The 18,690-nt window shown below is 27.2% G+C and overlaps 2 protein-coding genes across 6 annotated transcripts; one reads left to right on the top strand and one right to left on the bottom strand.

The window, feature by feature from the left end:
- Positions 1–855: 855 nt before the first annotated feature.
- LOC130672402 (uncharacterized) lies at positions 856–3,241 on the top strand. Its single transcript, XM_057476971.1, has 4 exons — positions 856–1,079; positions 1,150–1,313; positions 1,406–1,557; positions 2,869–3,241. Exons 1-4 carry the CDS (start codon positions 926–928, stop codon positions 2,912–2,914), a joined length of 516 nt encoding a protein of 171 aa, XP_057332954.1. The 5' UTR covers positions 856–925; the 3' UTR covers positions 2,915–3,241.
- Positions 3,242–3,369: 128 nt separating this feature from the next.
- On the bottom strand, positions 3,370–18,683 carry LOC130672401 (copper-transporting ATPase 1). 5 transcript variants are annotated; one of them, XM_057476968.1, is made up of 13 exons: positions 18,489–18,683; positions 17,111–17,201; positions 16,874–16,913; positions 11,132–11,544; positions 10,375–10,658; positions 10,075–10,296; positions 8,444–8,673; positions 7,065–8,359; positions 5,998–6,581; positions 5,723–5,926; positions 5,419–5,639; positions 5,188–5,346; positions 3,370–3,936 (listed from the first exon to the last, which is right to left on the bottom strand). In XM_057476968.1, the coding sequence occupies exons 2-13, from the start codon at positions 17,193–17,195 to the stop codon at positions 3,816–3,818; spliced, it is 3,858 nt and encodes a 1,285-aa protein (XP_057332951.1). In that variant the 5' UTR covers positions 17,196–17,201; positions 18,489–18,683; the 3' UTR covers positions 3,370–3,815. The 5 variants fall into 5 exon arrangements, 4 of the variants coding, with proteins under 4 accessions (XP_057332951.1, XP_057332952.1, XP_057332950.1 ...); XM_057476969.1 differs by lacking the exon at positions 18,489–18,683 and adding an exon at positions 18,118–18,136; XR_008990694.1 differs by lacking the exons at positions 16,874–16,913; positions 17,111–17,201; positions 18,489–18,683 and adding exons at positions 4,942–4,983; positions 5,069–5,114; positions 13,050–13,535 and having other exon boundaries at positions 3,399–3,936.
- Positions 18,684–18,690: the final 7 nt, after the last annotated feature.

Below are 18,690 nucleotides of genomic sequence, written 5' to 3'. Positions count from 1 at the left end.
TTTCTCGGATAACTTTTATTATAGTTTATGGATTGATTCCAAAATCTAATCCGCTTTAATACTCTAAAATCCGCATCGAATACCACGTTAACCAATTTGTTCGAGAGATATCATTGACGAAAAGAGTTCAAAAAAATGTTTTTTTCGAATAACATCAGAATCCTTGAACTGATTAGTTCTAAAAATCTTTATGGTGTTAGAGAGGCTGAAAAATTGGGTCGGGTGCCGCCTTAGACATAAAAATCGGTTGATTAGTTTGAAGCACTACTAAACTTACTAGAATAAACTGCTCGCGAAAACGAAGAGAGTACCCATGTTCAGGTATCCTAAGCAATTCTGCAGCAAATCTGAGCTATTGCTTCTTGAGTAAGTATCTTGTCTTAAGCAAATATTATTACAGATTTACTTAAGGTATTTACGGAAGCACTTTGCCCACTCAGACTTGTCCAAAACTAATTGCAGACTTACTGAAGACTGAAGGTACAGATTTACGTAAAAAGACTTCCTTAAGAATACTACTAGGGTTCCCATTGAATCCTATTGAACTGAATGTTTTTTCCCTTGTGGTTATCGTCCCTATTAGGCCACATATGTTACGATCATAGGTTTTTCCGTGTCAATGTCTATTACTGATATATTTATATATAGAAAAAATAAATATTAAAGTCGGGCTACTGAAAGAATGCTCGGATTGCTCTAATATTTTTGATGATGGGGTCTGAGGGTATAGAATGATATGCATTTGCATCCCAAACAAAACTCTCCCCTATATATATACTATTATAGTGTGTGCTGTTTATATGTATATATACTATATAGTGTGTGCTGTGTATTGTGCATGTGTCCGTGTGTAAGACATAATATATATTTAAAATTAAAAAGAGTAGTTTATTTTTTCCAACTGTACTGAGCTGTTTATATCGTCATGTCTTCATCATTAAACTCAAATAGTGAAGAATCAATAAAGAAACGTTGTCGTCCATTTGATGAAAATCTTACTCGTCAATTGAAGGTTCACGTCGGATTAAAAGAATCCGCTGACAAAGATGAGAAAGAAAGAGAATTGCAAAAAATTTATGGTAAAGAGGTTATCATGATATTGATAAAATAATTAAATTATTTTTTTATTTATGTAATTATAAATACCAGATCGAACTATGCAGTTGTTAAAAAATGGACCTAAAATAACTGATGATGTTACAATTAACAAAGAAAACAAAAAAAATGCTGGTTATCACTTTGAACTACCAAGATTCAAGCAAATGGTTCTTACTAATAACCTTGAGTTAGAAGTCAGTAAAAAAATTATCATGGTAAGAAACTACTTTCTTGTTTACGTAAAAAAAAAAAAAAAATAAGTCCATAATACCAAAGTTTTAAAGATTAAGATATGTTTTAATTTCAGCCATTGGATAAACAGATATGTACTAATTGTAAACAGTTAAATGTCATCGATCGTACTTGTTGTTTTCTCTGCATCGAATTCCACTGTCCGAAGTGCCTCAGCGAGTGTAACAAATGCCTGGAAGTATTTTGTCCAAAATGTAGTTTAACCATGTAAGTGGAATTTTAAATTAGTTGTTAACAGTAAAAAATATTGTGTTAAAATCAACATAATCTGTAAGTAACACTTGATAAATTTCCCTGATTAAGAAAAAGTATTTAAAATGATTCAAAACAATTTGAATCGACTAATACATAGATATACACTTAGCATGGATTAAATCATTTATCTTCATCAGAGATTGATGATTTGTAATTCGATTCAAAATTTTTAAGTAATGCAGTAAAATGTGTTGATTTAATACACGGAGAAAAATGGCAACAAAAAATGTACGAATTTTTTTTATGCTGTTGACCAAACTTGAAAGTGAGCCTCTAGAAATTTTTTATTTTCTACTATAATTTAATCGTTTATTTGAGAAACCCCATAAGTCAAGAAAACAAAAATTTTCAGGAAACACAAAAAACATTTTTCTGGAAAAACTTCCCATTAAAATAATAAATAAATAATTGAAGACAATAATGTTAGCGTCTCTGAAAAAGATTCAAATAAGAAAAATTCAATTTTGTAATTGAAACTACTTCAAAAAATTATTTAAAGTTGATTGACTTCTAGGGTTTCTCAACCAAACGGAAAAAAAGTTATAAAATCATTGTTTTTTTTATTTTTTTCCACTCAAATGATTTATGAGACTGATAAAATGAAGTATAAAATATGTATTTAAATTCTGAAACCAAGAAATTACAAAAAATAATAATTAATTTAAACATTTTAATTAGACATATAACAGTCAAGAATAAAACAACATTTGAAATTTATTTCCAAAAAAAAGCGCGAATTTTAAATTAGAATTAAGAAAAATATTTCTGAAAAACTAAAACTGCACATGTTTATTTGAGAAACCTGATAAGTCAATGACTTGTCACCCCGTTAATTGTTTTTTAAACGCTGATTCGATGCATATTTTTATTGATTTCTATGGGGGGACATCCAAAGAACCCAAAAATGCAAAAAAACCGAATTTCGAAAAAAAACATGACTTATGGAGTATCTCAAATAAACGATTCAATTCCTAATTTAGACAAATGATATTCATTACAATTTATCGATAAGTTTTAAGTATATGATATTTTTTGTAGCGTAGCATAATAATTTTTTGGCAATCTAACTTCCTGTTTCAAGTTTAGTCGATAGCACAATAAAAATTCGCAGATTTCTTAAGCCCATTTTTCTCCGTGCACAAACAAGTTAATACGGATTGTTTTTAATACAGATACACAATATTTTTTATTGTGTTAACTTATTTCAGCAAATAATTTAAAAAATATTGATTAGTACAATTTAATTTGAATATTTTATTTTAGCTATGACGGTGGCGAACACGTTGAATGTTTAGCATGCTATCATTGATGATTCAATCTATTAATGATATGTCGGTTGGACGTGTAATTATTCTTTCTTTACTAGTATCAAAGATAAATATTACCTCAACTGATTTTATGTAAAAGTATAGCTTAAATTTAAATCTATAAAATTCATTATTTTTTAATTGATTTGTTCATACACAAGATTAATAAAATCATTAATATGTTTAATTGCTCATTATGAATTAAAACTTTACAAATTTATTACGATTGTATTTTTTCTATTGTTGAAATTTTTGTTAATTAAAATACGAAAAAATAAGTTTGACTATTTTTTCTTTCAATATGATGGTTTGCTAAAATAGATTTTTTTAAATGAAATGTAAAATAAAACAAAGCAAGCTTTATAATAAAATTAAAAATAAAATAATTGAACACATTAAATAAAGAAATTAAGTAGAATAAGGTTGATAATAAATTTTATAAAAATTATTTTTCAGTCTCAAATATTTCAATTTCGTAGTCATTTGAAAATACATTTGTTATTTTTTATACAATTAATAATTACATATGTACATAGATTTCGAAATATAAAAATTAATCTTTGATCTTTAAAATTTTTCATTTGTCAATTTAAATAAAATTGCTTTCTTATTTTATAAAGGATTCATAAATTTTATTACTGATGGTAAATATTAAGCAAATATCGTCTTACACCCCCACACATATGCATATATGTGTCTGTTATTTATACATGGTAATTAATAGTTTACGTTACTTGCAAAATTAATTGATACTTGATAAAATAAGAAGCAAATGTTTTTCATTACTTTGTCTTCTGAATGTGAGCATGTTAAGTACAATAACAAGTATTCAATTATCAAAAGCAAATTAATATACATCACTGGTATGTGTAATAAATTTATTAAAAAAATATTAAAAATGTATTATGATATAATTTCTCCATTAACAGTAGCAATTTTTTGGTTTGAAAAATTTTTCACTGTAAATCCTACTTGATCTTCATCTATAAGGAGGCCTTCTATTTCATCTTTAGTTCCAAACAACCTATAAAAAATATAAATTTATTTATAAATATCCATTGATCTCACTTTCTTTGACGTTTCATTTGAACTAATAATCTCTTACATCTAGAGCAATATCGAATAAGCAAATCGCTCATTTCACAATCAACGAAAGATTAATGATATAATTTTTAGTAAATTTTGAGGCCAGGCACAATAAAAGCCATAAGTAGGTAGATTATAAATTAGTATGTTGTTACGATTAAATTAAAATCTTATCGTTTAATTAAAGCCATTGGTCATTGATATACACAGTAAAAAATGTTGTGTTAAAATCAACATAATCTGTGCGTTGGAAACGGTCCAGACAATATTTGAATTATTCTTCAACACAGTCTATTTGTGTTGAATTTCAACAGAAGCAAATTTAAACTTTCAGGTACAGATCTAGTGAAAAATAGTTTACACACCACGAAGGAAGGTAGGATGTCCTAATTCTTTCGGATCGGGTAGGCAATTACACGCATGAGTTGGAATATCCTACTAGGTGTGTAATATACTTTAAGTGTTAAAACTCTGGATTGGAATGGATGTGGATTGAAATAAAATTCGCATCATGCCGAAATCACTCCGCTAAAAAAAATCTATTCAATTCGCATGCAGAGAATTTTTTTTTTTAAACTTCGAGTGAATTCAGATTTAAATAAAATCCGTACTCACTCTGGATTTATTCCTCATTTTTTACAATGTAGTTAATGGTAAATTTAATATATTTATAGTTAAAATTTAAGTGAAATTGACATTTATAAAATATCGATTTCACTTCGATTTTTCTAATAATTTTTCCGTGACTATCGATTGAGTTTTTAACATTAATTTTGTGTTAATTTTTAAAGTAACACTTAGTAAATGTGTTGGTTCAACACAAAATAATCAGCAGAAAAAATTTAACACGGACCGTTTTAACACAGATACACAATATTTTTTACTGTGATATAGTGAATTAATTAATGATGTACATTAAAGTTAATAACATAGAAATACTTACAGTTAATTACATTATATCCCACTATTTTTTGTATTATATTGTCTAGCAAGAAGATGAATAAAAATTTATACAAAAATTCAAGTGCAAAATATGTTAAAATAAGCAATATGAGAAGTTAAATACGCACCGATAAAAAATTGTTATAAATTCGTGCAAATCATCATGCTAACGTGCTGATAAATTCAAATTTAATCATAAACAGTTTGTTAAAAACATTGTATAGTTATTATTATTTTTTTTTCATACCTCGATAATGTTGACGAAGAACGCAAAGGTTCTATAATTGAAGTATCTTTACTACGATGATTCATCGTAATTACATGTTCCAATGGTTTCGTACAATGCATTTGCAAGTTTGACAAATACTCCGGAGTTTCTAGGGTCTGTCTGGTTGGCTTTTTATATCTATGATAGAAAATTAGCTTAATAAATAATTTTAATAAATTATAATTAACTGTTATAAATTATATCAGTTACAATTTAAGCATCAGTGAACTTGCAACAACTGAAACTGAACTCAAGGCCATAGCAGCAGAAGCCATCCAAGGTTCGAGAAAAAAACCAAAAGGACTGAACAATCCAGCAGCTATCGGAATGCCTAGTAAATTATAAATACTTGCAAATAAAAAATTTAATCTTATTCTAAATACAGTTTTTCTTGATAGATCTAGACATCCTACGACATCTAATAAATCATTCTGAAATATATTAAATAAATTATTAATAATGTTTTATTCTGATAGGTGACAGAAAAATTTTTTCAGAATAATGATGATCTAACCTTCATTAAAACGACATCCGCAGCTTCAACAGCAACATCAGTTCCAGATGCAATAGCAATACCAACATCAGCTTGAGCAAGAGCTGGGCTATCATTTATTCCATCTCCTATCATAGCCACGCGAATTCCTTGCTCTTGAAGCTTACGTATTTTGGCAACTTTGTGAGACGGTAACACTTCTGCAAATATTTTAGTGATACCGATCTAATAAATTGAATATACATTAGTTAAATATTATAAAAAGAGGAAAAAGAAAGACAGTTAATCATGTTTACTTGTTTAGCAACAGATGCAGCAGTTTTTCGATTATCTCCAGTTAATAAAATTACTTCTAATCCCATTTTTTTCAAAGTATACACTACTAAATGTGCTTCTGGTTTCACTGTATCCGCAACATTTATAGTTGCTACTAATATATTATTAATTCCGACTAAAATCGATGTACTTCCTAAACTTTCTTGTTCCATCATTTGTACATCAACATGTTGAGGTATCGTGATACCGTTTCGACGCATCCACTCACGATTACCAATAAACACTTCATAATAATCTTTAGAACTACCTTGATTATTTGACATATCAGGATCTAATAATTCAAGCTGAAGACTAGACTTTTCATGATCATTTGTTGGAAAACTTATTAAATCTACTGGAACATTATTTAAATTAAATGTACCGGAAGATTCAAGTCGCACTTGATTTAAATAATTAAGTATCGTTTCAGATTTATAAGCATAAGACATCATTGTAGATAAATGCGTAACTTGGCACTTGAGACCACATCCTGCAACACCTTGGAACTTAATACACTTACCGGTAACTTCAGTACCAAGAGTTTCTTTAACAAAACGAACAATAGCTGAAATAAAAAGTAAAATAATTTTCTTCAACGCATGCACGGTTATCCTATTTTATCATAGCTGTAAAGCGAACCCTAAGTGGCCCTTTGTTGACCTGTGTACTATATAATAAATGACAAGGCAATGCAGATTTATAGATTTTCCATCAGTGTGACATAATGAGCTCATAATAAAATTTACTCTATTATTACAAAGTGTTTAATAAGCGGAAATCACCACCGTATCGCTAAATGACCACAGTGACTTCGATTTAGAGGTTCGATAATTCAGAATAACCAGACATGCGTTAAATAAAGTATAGTACGTAACACGTGGACTAAGCCATTATCCGTAAAACACAATGTCTTTAGCACACGCCTCCGTCTCGTGCTAAAACCAATGCGCTTGACGAATAATGACTGAGTTAGTCCACTCGTTACGCAATGTACTATTATAGAAACTAATTTTATTTATTTATTTATTTATTTATAGTCTGTATTTACCTGAAGCGATCGGATGCTCACTGCGGGTTTCTGCGGTACCAATAATAGCTAAAAGTTTGACTATTGAAAATATTTTTTCATTGACAAAAAGTCCTATTCTGCAGACGGTAGGTGTACCATGTGTTAAGGTTCCAGTTTTATCGAAAACAATACATTTAACTTTGTGCGCATTTTCTAGAGAATCAGCACCTTTTATTAAAATTCCATTTAAAGCACCAACACCAGTACCCACCATTACAGCGGTAGGTGTTGCTAATCCTAAAGCACATGGACATGCGATTGCAAGCACTGAAAGAGCGCATCTAAATGCATACTGGAAAATAATCTCATCTTTATTTCTTCTAAATCCATTGATTTCATTTATTGTCGATATTGGCAAACCATTTATGTTTACATATCCCACTATGATCCAGACAATAAGTGTCAGGACAGATACTATTATTACAAATGGTATAAAATATCCAGCAACTTTATCTGCCAATTGCTGAATTGGGGCTTTGCTTGTCTGAGCTTCCTCTACTAAACGGACTATCTGTGCAAGTGTTGTATGTTCACCAGTGTGCGTTGCGGTTATTAAAAGAGGTCCACTTTGATTAATCGATCCACCGATGACAATTGAATCGGGTTTTTTTAACACTGGCATACTCTCACCCGTAATTAAACTTTCATCACAAGCTGATTGTCCAGATAATACTCGGCCATCTACTGGGACCTTTGAACCTTGGAAGACTTTAAGTACATCACCTTGTTGAACTAAATCAATACTAATCACTCGTTCTGATAAAATCTCCTTGTTAGGTCCCAGAGTTACTAACACTGCGTCAGTAGCTTTCAATGATAAAAGTTTTGATAAAGCTTCTGATGTTTTTCCCTTGGCTACGTGCTCGAGCCATCGACCTAAGCTAATAAAAACCAATAACATCGGTGGCGTGTCAAAAAATGTTTGAGGACTCGTATGCTCTTGCATTGCGATCGCTGCTATTAATACACATAATGAATAAACATATGAGATAGTCGTTGTCATTGAAATAAGAACATCCATATTCATTGTACCGTGCTTAAGAGCCTTGTACGCTTGAACATAAAAATGCCAACCACCAAAAAATTGTACAGGGGTTGAAAATATTAAAAGCAATAAATTTTCCCAAGACACACCGGGAATAACACAACACATATCTTCATGGTTTTTATGATTAATCGACATGTCTAACATAAAATAAGTCATTATTATCATACTTGGAAGTCCGAAGATTAAGGATATTAAAAAAGATGTCCTCCACTTTTGAATTTCTTCTCTGTTTTTTATGTAATTAAATAATCTTATTAATTTATTGAATTAAATATTCAAAAAAATAAAAATTAATAGAATAATTACTTGCCTTTGACTTAAATAATTCCTACTGTCTTTTTCATTATTGCTAAATAAATTAGCAGTAAATCCAAGTTTATTTATTTTTTCAATTATATCTCGAGCACCCGTTTTCGACGAATCGAATTTAAATTTTCCTCTCTGTGTCGCCAAAGCTACATTTGCTGATTGTACACCTGGTAATTTACTTACCGTAGATTCTATTTTATTTACACAAGATGCACAAGTCATTCCTGAAATCTAAAATATGGTAAGAAAAAGTATATAATTTATTTTTAAAAGATAATGAAGCCAAATTAACACGCTCCGAAAGTTGTTCAATGTATAAAATTATTATTTTCAAGTTCAAGAAACTAATTTTTCTCTGAGTATTCTTAATTACCGAAAAATAAAAATTATTCAATTTTTGAAATTTATTTAGTTCATGTTTTTATAGTTAAAAAAGGCCATTTGGTATCCGAAATGGAAGTAGATTTCTTATTATTTATTTAAATATTTTCAAGTTTTAAGATAAGATTGAATAAAAATTTTTTTTTTTTTTAATTTTTTATATATTTCGATAAATGAAACGAAATAAGTTATGACTTCTTAAATTGAGATGCGAAGATTTAAAGTGTTACACGGCAATTAAAGCAAGACTTAATTAAAGCAGTCTCACAAATTTCGGAAAAATTAGGAGAACAAACGTAATAGCTAAATTTCAATAAATAAATTCCTCGAAAAACGCTAAATAGAAAAAAAAAATTTTTTTCTATTTTTAAAAAAATTTTGAAATTCATCAAAATATTAGAAAAAATTATCGAAAGAATAAGTAATGTAGCACAAATTGAATCTAATTTAATAAACTATGGGATGCAATCATCCGAAATAGATTAACTTTTTAGGTTCAGAAGTTATTTGATTATAAATCGATAAAAGTCGATTTTTTCGAAAAATCAAAGAATTTCACACGACTACAGCTTATAAACTTTCTGGCTGATTTAGCTCATCTTCGAAATGAACCGAGCTCTGTAACTAAAAAATAATTATACGATGTTTCATTAACATCAACATAGAATTGTGATCGGTATTGTAGGAGAACTGCGCGTTATATCGTATATATATTTATATATATAAACTTTTGAATCAATGATATTTGTGGAAGCTACCCGATTAGTTGAGACAAAAAATGGTAAAAGTTTTAGAAAGTTGTGTCATGAGGACAAAAATACAATAGTTAGATTTCTATGAAATCTACTAATAAGAAAAGTAGTAATATCAACATCAATAAAGCGAAACAATTACAAACAAAATAGATAAATTATAATTATATGTACTATATTAGGGAGTAATGGTAAACGATTTTTGATGCAATTCAATTCACCAATATAGAGTCGAAACCTTAAATGGAGAGCCTTTAGCGTTTTTTAAAACTTTAACAGAGGGTTAAAAATTCTAATTCATCGAGAATAATTGTTTTTAAATTATTATCCCATTCACTTTACGAGTGCAACAAAGATAGTTCCGTTCATGTTTTGATTGTAGGGACCAATTATACTTGCACATCGATGAAATATTTTTAGACAAGAGTAAAACCGTAGAAGCATAGCAGAGCGTGTAAGAAAAACAATTCAATAATACTTAAATTACTATAATTAGTACCTGTAATTCTACTTCAGTTACACCTGTTCCAGGTTCTTCAATCAATGTCGAAGGAAAACCCAAATCCGTAATACTAGAAGCTATGTCCATAGGGGAAATTTTATCTGGTGCATATATTACTTCTGCTTTAGCAGCCAACAACCCCACTGAAATATTTTCAACTCCATACAATTTTTTACAGTGTTTCTCTATAGCAGCAATACATGAACTACACGTCATACCCTGAAAAATTTTAGTTTTCACGTTTTAAATAAGTTTATAACAAAAACTAAAATAAACATTTATAAACTTTTCCATTACATTTATCTGCAAATGGCATTTAGAAAAATTATCAGCTTTTTTATAGTCACCAGCGCCGTTAACTGATAAAAAAGATGTATTACATTTATCTTTACTTATTGTTTTTGTTGGTGAGATCATAGCATTGCCATTAACTTCTTTAACATATGCATCAAATCCCATTTCTTCTATAGATGTTGCTATTTCAATCGGGGTAATATCTGCATCATTATATGAAACTGAAGCTTCTTTATCATTTAAAGAAACATTAATTTTTATTACACCTAGTTTTTTTAACATGACATCTAAAAAAAGTAAACAGTATAATTATGAAACTTTCCTTATCAAAAAAATCCACATGGAAATACAGCTTGGATTCCCACATGGCGTTTTCAGATGGATCCCCATATGGTTTCCTATAGGAATCCAGCATAGATTCTTATATAGATTGTTGTGAGGATTTCCATGAGAATCCACATCATAAACAAATTCATATGGGAACTTAATTTCGATTCATATGTTGACATACATAGGTCACCATATATAGAAAATTTTTAGTTAAAAATCCAGATACCCAGGTTCCTATATACATTTATAATATGGGAATTCAGATATCCAAGTCTCGAAATGTATTTTTTGCATGGGAATCTAAGTATCCATAGTTTCCTACATGAATTTCTATGGATTCTCGTAGATTTTTTTTGATAGAGTTTTGTTTTACTACATATTGATTTCTTATTTTGTATATTTACGTATTATAAAAAGAAAATATTTATACCTGTAATACTTTTAACACAGGATTGGCAAGTCATACCATCGACATGAATGACACATGCACTGGGATTAATTTCCAATTTATTAACTACCTCATGAACATTAACATCACTAATTTGTGATGGCTCTAAAGATGCCTCGAATCCCATATCATTTATAGCTTCTACTAACTCATTTCCAGATATTTCTTGAGGATCGTACTTGACGTAACCAGTGCTTTCTTCTAAATCAACTCGAATATTTAAAACTCCTTTTCGTTTTCCTATTGTACTTTCAATATTTTGAACACAACTTTGGCAACTCATTCCAATAATTTTAATTTTGATCGATGCTGTAGTATCTCCATTAGTTTGGGATATTCGAGATTCTTGATCATGTTGAATTGTTCCGTCGTAGTCAGGTTCATCATCAACATCCCTATGAAAAAAATTTTTTATAATTATAAGTAATATAATAATTCATCATTGATATTTAATTATTAATTATAATCAATGTTTATAGTAAAACTAATAACAAAGTTAATACCAGAATGTATTTGCGACCCTAGTAGTTTTGTTAATAAGTGGTATTTTATCGGACATTTTTAGCATAATTGCAACGTTAAATTTGTTATTAGAACGGCGATAGTATTAAATTTTACTGAACAATACGAATTATTTGAATTACACGTAAAATACATGTGAATATTAAAAAAAAACAAAAATCGAAATCTTTCAATACTCATTTATATATTTTCTTATTAATAAATAAAAATGTATTTTTCGTAAAAACCGTACAAGGTACAATATAGCTAATCTAACTGATAACGAATTATCTGCTTGATTTGTAGTAACTTTGAGTGCATACTCAATAAACGTCTATTTTGCTCAAGAGTTTCATAAAATTGAAAGTGTGTAGTTTCACATAATAACGGTTATTAGCAAAAGCATATTGTACTATAGTAATTGCTGATTTTGTTTAATGTATTGCTACGAAATCTAAATTGTTTTTTAATAAAACTTAAAAATTTATAAACCAAAAAATAATAAATTTGTTCGTAAATTAGTCATCAGAATAAGTATTTATAAAGTGTTAAAAAGTTTTGTTATTTAATATCGAGAACTAGACACTAGTGACAGTAACTTGAATATTATAGTATGATTGCACTTGTTAATGATCATCATTACAATCTTAAATTACAGTTTTTGTACATTATCTTAGATCATATTACTTAATAAAGAATTCGAAACCAAACGCAACAAGTATATTTTGCTTAAATATTTATAATCTATAACTACAATTAAAATACTATTAAAATTTAAACATCACGATTTTTTATTTTACTGTCATTCTACACAGAAAAAAAAAGATTCCGTGGCGTGAGAAATGTCTTCTTGGCTCAATAAATATTTTGCATCATGAATTGAAAAAAAATAAAATGTTTCTTAAAGCGAGAAAAATTTTTATTGGGGAGAGAAAAAATTTTTTTAAGGCAAGAGAAAGTTTTTTATAATTCTACGATAAGTTTTAAATTATTTAAAATGTGTCCTTGAATGTTCCATACGCAGTTGTCTATTAAAAAAGTATCAATTCACAATAGTTTTGTTTTTTTATTACGAAAAAAAAAGGAACCAAGGTCTATTCAATAATACTAATTTTGTCAGATTAAAATAAGTGCTTCAGAGACTGTAACTCCCAAAAATTTTTTCTCTTTCTTAAATATATTGAAATTTTGTCATCAACAAATTTATAAAAAAATGATCACACGTTATTTTATACTGTTACAGTTTATCAGTCTAAAACTTTCTTTACGTGAAATAAAAAAAAAGTATACGTTAGTTTACAAAGTCACTTTCAAACAGTAACAATGATAAAATAAAATTTGAAAATTTAACGACCAAAATAGAGTTTAAAATATAATAGATGAACAATTAATTACTGACCCAAGTAAACAAGCATTTTCATTAGCAGTATAATTATTATACTTGTTATTATATCCGTGAAATTTAACTGATTTCACAGAAGGCAAAAGATTTTCATCAACAAATTTTATCTGATTCACTGAAGTTTCTAAGTAAAAACTCATATTTAAATCAATAAAATAGTGCACAGTCCCAATAAATAAATTTACTGTTTAAACAATTTATTTATAAAAAAATAAATAAATAAAAATAAGTAAAGTAAGTTTAATATTTTCAAAAATGTAGTGTACAGATGTCAGTCAGTTAATGAACTGAGTGGATGGCAATCCTTAAGAGAAAGGTACGCGCGTGCTCCAGTTTGTGGACTCAGAATTGTTGGCTCTCACAAACATAGAAAACCAATACCATATCACACAATATGTGATCGCAGAATGAAAGTAAATAAGAATTTATGATATTATGAGTTATTTAATTTAAATACTATTTGTGTGCTAAGAAATGTCCAATACTTTGTAAAATGGAAATAAAATGCTAACACTTCATTATAAGGTTCAAGTCTTATATAATCTTTCACTAGTTTACATTTAACTTTGAAATTATCATTCTCTTACAGAGAAATTTTAAAATGATTTATCAGTTTCGTTACAGTATTAAAAAAAGGTGTATTTTAAATTATTGAGCTCATCAAAAATTATGGTTATCCAATGTCTGACACCGTCAAGTTTTTTTAAAACTCTTTATTTTTATGTTGCTAATTAATGGATATTTTTTGTTCAATAACACTCATTTAACTTCAATAAATAAATAAATTTTCATTTATAATATATAGTATACTAAAAAAAACAAAGTTTATTATTTCTTCAGATAAAAATTCATTATTTGCGTCAAATTTTGAAACATATTTTTTATGAATTAAGTAAACAAATTAAGAATGATATTTCAAAATATGAAGGAAATGAATAATTTATTATAATTTAATGTTTAATTTTATAATTAAAAAAATTAAACAGTTAAAAGTAAATTAAATGTAACTATTCATATTGTTCTTTATAATATAAATATTCGAAACAGTAGGAAAAGAGATAAGAATATCACGAGGCTCTAAGCGAGAGTAATTATCACTCGGTTGATAAAAATTCACATTAATCTGAATAAATATTAATTTGACTTTTTATTTTATATTTTTTATTTAATTTATGTATATTAATGAATAAATGACGAAAAGATAACGAAAAGTTGTATTATCATATGATCATATGGGTTTATACAATCAACACTAAAATGCAGTTCACAAATTTCGTTTAAAACGAACTAAAATATTAAATTCAATGTTTAATTGATAAATGTTTGATTAATATTAATCATAGAAATAAAACATACATGGAGAAAAACAGCCTGAAGAATATATCAAAAAAAGAAAATATTTGAACGAATTTTTATGATAGCATATTAGCTAATAATAAATCAATATAATTGTAACGCTAGCATAGTAATTTTTTATCTCTAATTCTTAATGTGAATTTTTTTAACTTCTATTATTATTCTAGAAAAAATATCATAAAGATTTTAAAAAATTAATAATGAGTTACAAATTATGACCGGCTGATTTTTATTATTTGTAGTTTTATGATTACACTTTTTAATATTTTAAAAACAATATACTTGTAGTATATTTGAATATATTTATTTAATTTACGTAAAAATTATTGACAATTCGATAATAAATGTATAATTTAATCAATATTTGATGTATCCAATATTAATTTTTCAATAACTCAATAGTAATAATTCATTTGACCGCAGCTATTTATATTACAAGTATATATATAAAAATTACAGTGCCAGCATTATGAAATTTGTTGAGTATTCTACAGTAACTGTATTTATGCAACGAATTATACAAATCAACACTAAGATTTTCATTTTTGGTAGGCGAAATATTATAAAAGAATAATGATTGTTATTACATATACTTTAGTTTCTAATATTTGAATAAATCAAATGATAACTCGATAAATATGTGTAAATAAAATGTACTTTCATTCAAGATTTACCAGTTGTGAGGATAAGAGATCTGCCAAAAAATTACGAGAATCAGTGATCGCGCCCAGCACTTGAAAAAAAAAAATCTGAAAAACGGTTGCAGGGCAGTCCTGAAATTTCCCGCTGTTTTCGAGCTCCTTGAGATTATTGTGGGGACATGTTTAAGCTCTTCAAGTTTGACAACACCTCGAAGAGGTTTCGTATTAGTCTCCGAAAATTCGAGAAATTGGAAATAATCAATAGGGATCGTTTTTTAGAGTTTTGCTAACGATTATGCTTGATAAATTCAATGTATTTAGACAAAAATCAATGGAAATGATCAAGATGGAGAGTTTCATGAACTTTAATTTAAATCAGTGAGTTAGTATATAAAACATACGGAAAAATGAGAATAATCGTTATTTTTTAAATATTTCGACGCCGATATCTTTTGAACTAATAGACCAATTTTGACGTTTGATTTATTCGAAAAAATCACTTATTTGAAATTTTCGTGTTAATTATATCTCTTGAACAAATGATTTAATTTTGATGGTTGCGGTGGCATTCGACGCGGTTTATAGAGTTTTAGAGCTAATTAGATTTTATGATCAATTCATGGAGTAAATGAGTAGTTATTTGAAAAAAAAACATCTGTTAAAAAATTTTGTTTTTTTAATAATTCTGAACATACTGTACTACTTAGCCTAATTCTGCACTGATTTTAGAAACTAATAAGTTGCTTCGAATGCCACCTGAACGATCTAAATCGGTTAATACGTTCAAAAGTTATAGAATATTTACATATGTACACTCGGATATCATCTCGAAATTAGTTTGAATAGCTTCTTAGGACCTCAAAATGTCAAGATCTGTGGAAAACTCGATTTTCGAAAATTGGACCGAAACTAATGACCCCTTTTTTTTTTTTTTTTTTTTTTTATAATTTTCAATTTTCTTTGTGGGAAGGTATAAGGTGCTCCAAAATCTGTTTCCTCAATCCTGCACCATGTCACTAAACTAGTGAAGTCTTTTGTTAAGAATCAAAGCTCAATCTCTCTCTCACTCTCGTTTTTCTCGAGAAATATAGCTTCCGGGGAAATAATTTTTTATGAAATTTAAAAAAATTGAAGTTTTGGCCTTTCACGAAATTTTGCAAAATTTTATAAAAATATATATAATTTCATACCAATAACTCCTTGGGATCTTGAAAACAATTATGTCAAATTTCATTATTTCATAAAATTTAAATAGTACAACTTCAGAAAATTTGATGAAAAAATTTTTTTCTCGGGTTACTAATTTTTATTATGCTGACGTACACGCAGAGAAATTTTTAGTAAAAATTACCCAAAGAGTATGATACTGTGAGGACGTGTGGTAAATATCTAAATTTTTCCCATGCACATTGTAAAATATTCTACTCGATAGTATATAAATGAAGTGCAATTTCTACTAACAACATAGTAAAAATTTAGTTACTGGCTAGATATCCTTACGGTATTATCTTTATGGGTAATTTTTACTCAAAAATTTTCTGCGTTTACTAAATAATAATTTTTATAAATTATAAAACTCACTTTTTAAAATATGATTTCAATTTTTGTTATGCTAGACTACAAATATTATAAGTATAGATTAGACTAATTAAAAAAAAATTGAACTGTTAAAAGTTTGAGAGACTAACAATAAAATTTGTTGTATTTCCTATTATATTATTTCATACATTTTTTTCTATGTATTGTTAGCATTAAAACAAAAAAATAATGAAAGAAAGTAGGAATAAACATTGAATGAAATATAATGTGGAGTTTTATAATTACCCATTTACTACTGGTTTATCAACAAGCTCAGTATTACTTTCTGCAATAAAAAGAAAAAAAAAAGTTTAGGCATATAAATATTAAAAAAATTACGTAAGTACAGATTAACAATAAAATTAACAGCATTGATTGGATAGTAAATATAAAAATTTACTTTATAAATAAAACTAAAAATATCAATTAAAAAGAGTTGATGTTGCACATGATTAAATTATATTCGTAATAATATCTACAAACCTTTTTTATCCGTGGGTGTTATTTTATTTGTAGTAGAATATTCGATTGAGAGTTCATTAGTTTTTGATATATCTTGGATTTCCATTGTTTCCTAGAACAGGAAAAAATTAACAATTTATTAATTTAAGATGAATGAATTACTTTCATCGATGAGAAATTTTACTGATGTATGTATTAAATCTTCTTAAAGTAAAAACCGAAATTTATGTTTTTTTCCAATTTAATCAAATTTTATTTTCATTTTAATATCTTCGTTAAATCCGGAGTTTTTTTGCTATTGTCAGAGTTGTGACGATAATGTTAAAGAAAAAACTTTCTAAATGATAATTAACACTTCCGTTTAATTTCTTTATTTATATTTAAATATTAACTATTTATTCTTTTATTTTATAACGTATTCGATTAAATTTTACTCTTTATAAATTTTAATAAAAAAAAAATTGCTGACTTTTGAATGAAACTTCTTAAACAAATTGATCGATTTTAATAGATTTTGCAGAAATTGAAAAAATTTATAAAGAACATCTCATAAAATTTTGGTTTTAATTAATTGAATAGTTTTTCAATTTTATTTGCTACATATCTACTAAATCAATTAATTTTAAAGTGATTAATTTTGGTCGTGAAAAATCATAAAACTAAAATCAAGTCTTGAATTTTTTTTATTACTGAAAAAATTTTTAAAATTGATTGACGAGTTTGAAAAAATTGTAAAACAAAATTTTGGTTTTCCACACATGTTCTAACGTTCTCTCAAAGTTAATTGAAAATAAGTCCTTAGACCTAGAAACTTCTTTTTTTTTTTAATTTTTACCACAAAAAATTAAAAAAAAAAGATGTAAGGTTAAATCGAGTAAAATCAAATTTTGTATACAATTATGAGACACAAAAAATTTAATTTAATTCAAATTAAAAAATTAAACTATTGAAATTTCGAATAAAATCTTTAATCCAAATTTTAACAAAAGTCAATTAAACATTAGGTAATTTATACAAAATTGTCTTACTAGTGAGGTAAGTTTCGGCACCGACAGATTTATTGTACTTTTAAATAAAGTATAAAAACAGTGATTAATAAAAATGTAAAAAATATATATTATTTTCTATTCGCAGGTTCACAGTGGGTTAATATTTTTAAATATTGACATAATATAAAATTTCAATTTATTTGTTTTTAAATAAAAATATTTTTTTTTAAATAATGAGTCACATAATAGGAGAATTAATTGATACACTTTAGCATCATAAACAATTTGAGAAATATGTTTACATAGATTTATAACAGTGAGTTCTTTGTTCACAAGTTATCTTAATTATAATTACTATTTACAGGTTTTTAAATCTAATCAACAATAGAATTTTCTGTCTCAATACTCACTTGTTATTAAAAATGTTCAATTTTCATTTTATAGGTCAATCCCACTGATAATTATGTATAAACAAAGTACTCGTATTCATGTTTTGTCTTTATTAGAAAGATGAATGATTCAATGATTGATGGAGACTGTGATCAAGACTATTGTCAAATGTGACGGCCCTGTTTCGACACTTTTACTATACACACAATAATAGAAGTCGAG

Source organism: Microplitis mediator, chromosome 7 (genome assembly GCF_029852145.1).
Source record: "Microplitis mediator isolate UGA2020A chromosome 7, iyMicMedi2.1, whole genome shotgun sequence".
Classification (NCBI taxonomy): Eukaryota; Metazoa; Arthropoda; class Insecta; order Hymenoptera; family Braconidae; genus Microplitis; species Microplitis mediator.
This window is presented reverse-complemented; position numbering and strand designations above follow the sequence as displayed.

Excerpts from the sequence above, each read along its gene's own strand:
- LOC130672401 (XM_057476967.1), bottom strand. The coding sequence starts at position 13,192 with ATGAGTTTTTACTTAGAAACTTCAGTGAATCAGATAAAATTTGTTGAT. Across the intron at positions 8,360-8,443 it reads AGGAATTATTTAAGTCAAAG|AGAAGAAATTCAAAAGTGGA; the intron begins GCAAGTAATTAT and ends CATAAAAAACAG. Across the intron at positions 5,640-5,722 it reads CGGATGTCGTTTTAATGAAG|AATGATTTATTAGATGTCGT; the intron begins GTTAGATCATCA and ends AATATATTTCAG.
- LOC130672402 (XM_057476971.1), top strand. The coding sequence starts at position 926 with ATGTCTTCATCATTAAACTCAAATAGTGAAGAATCAATAAAGAAACGT. Across the intron at positions 1,080-1,149 it reads AGAATTGCAAAAAATTTATG|ATCGAACTATGCAGTTGTTA; the intron begins GTAAAGAGGTTA and ends TATAAATACCAG. Across the intron at positions 1,314-1,405 it reads TCAGTAAAAAAATTATCATG|CCATTGGATAAACAGATATG; the intron begins GTAAGAAACTAC and ends TTTTAATTTCAG.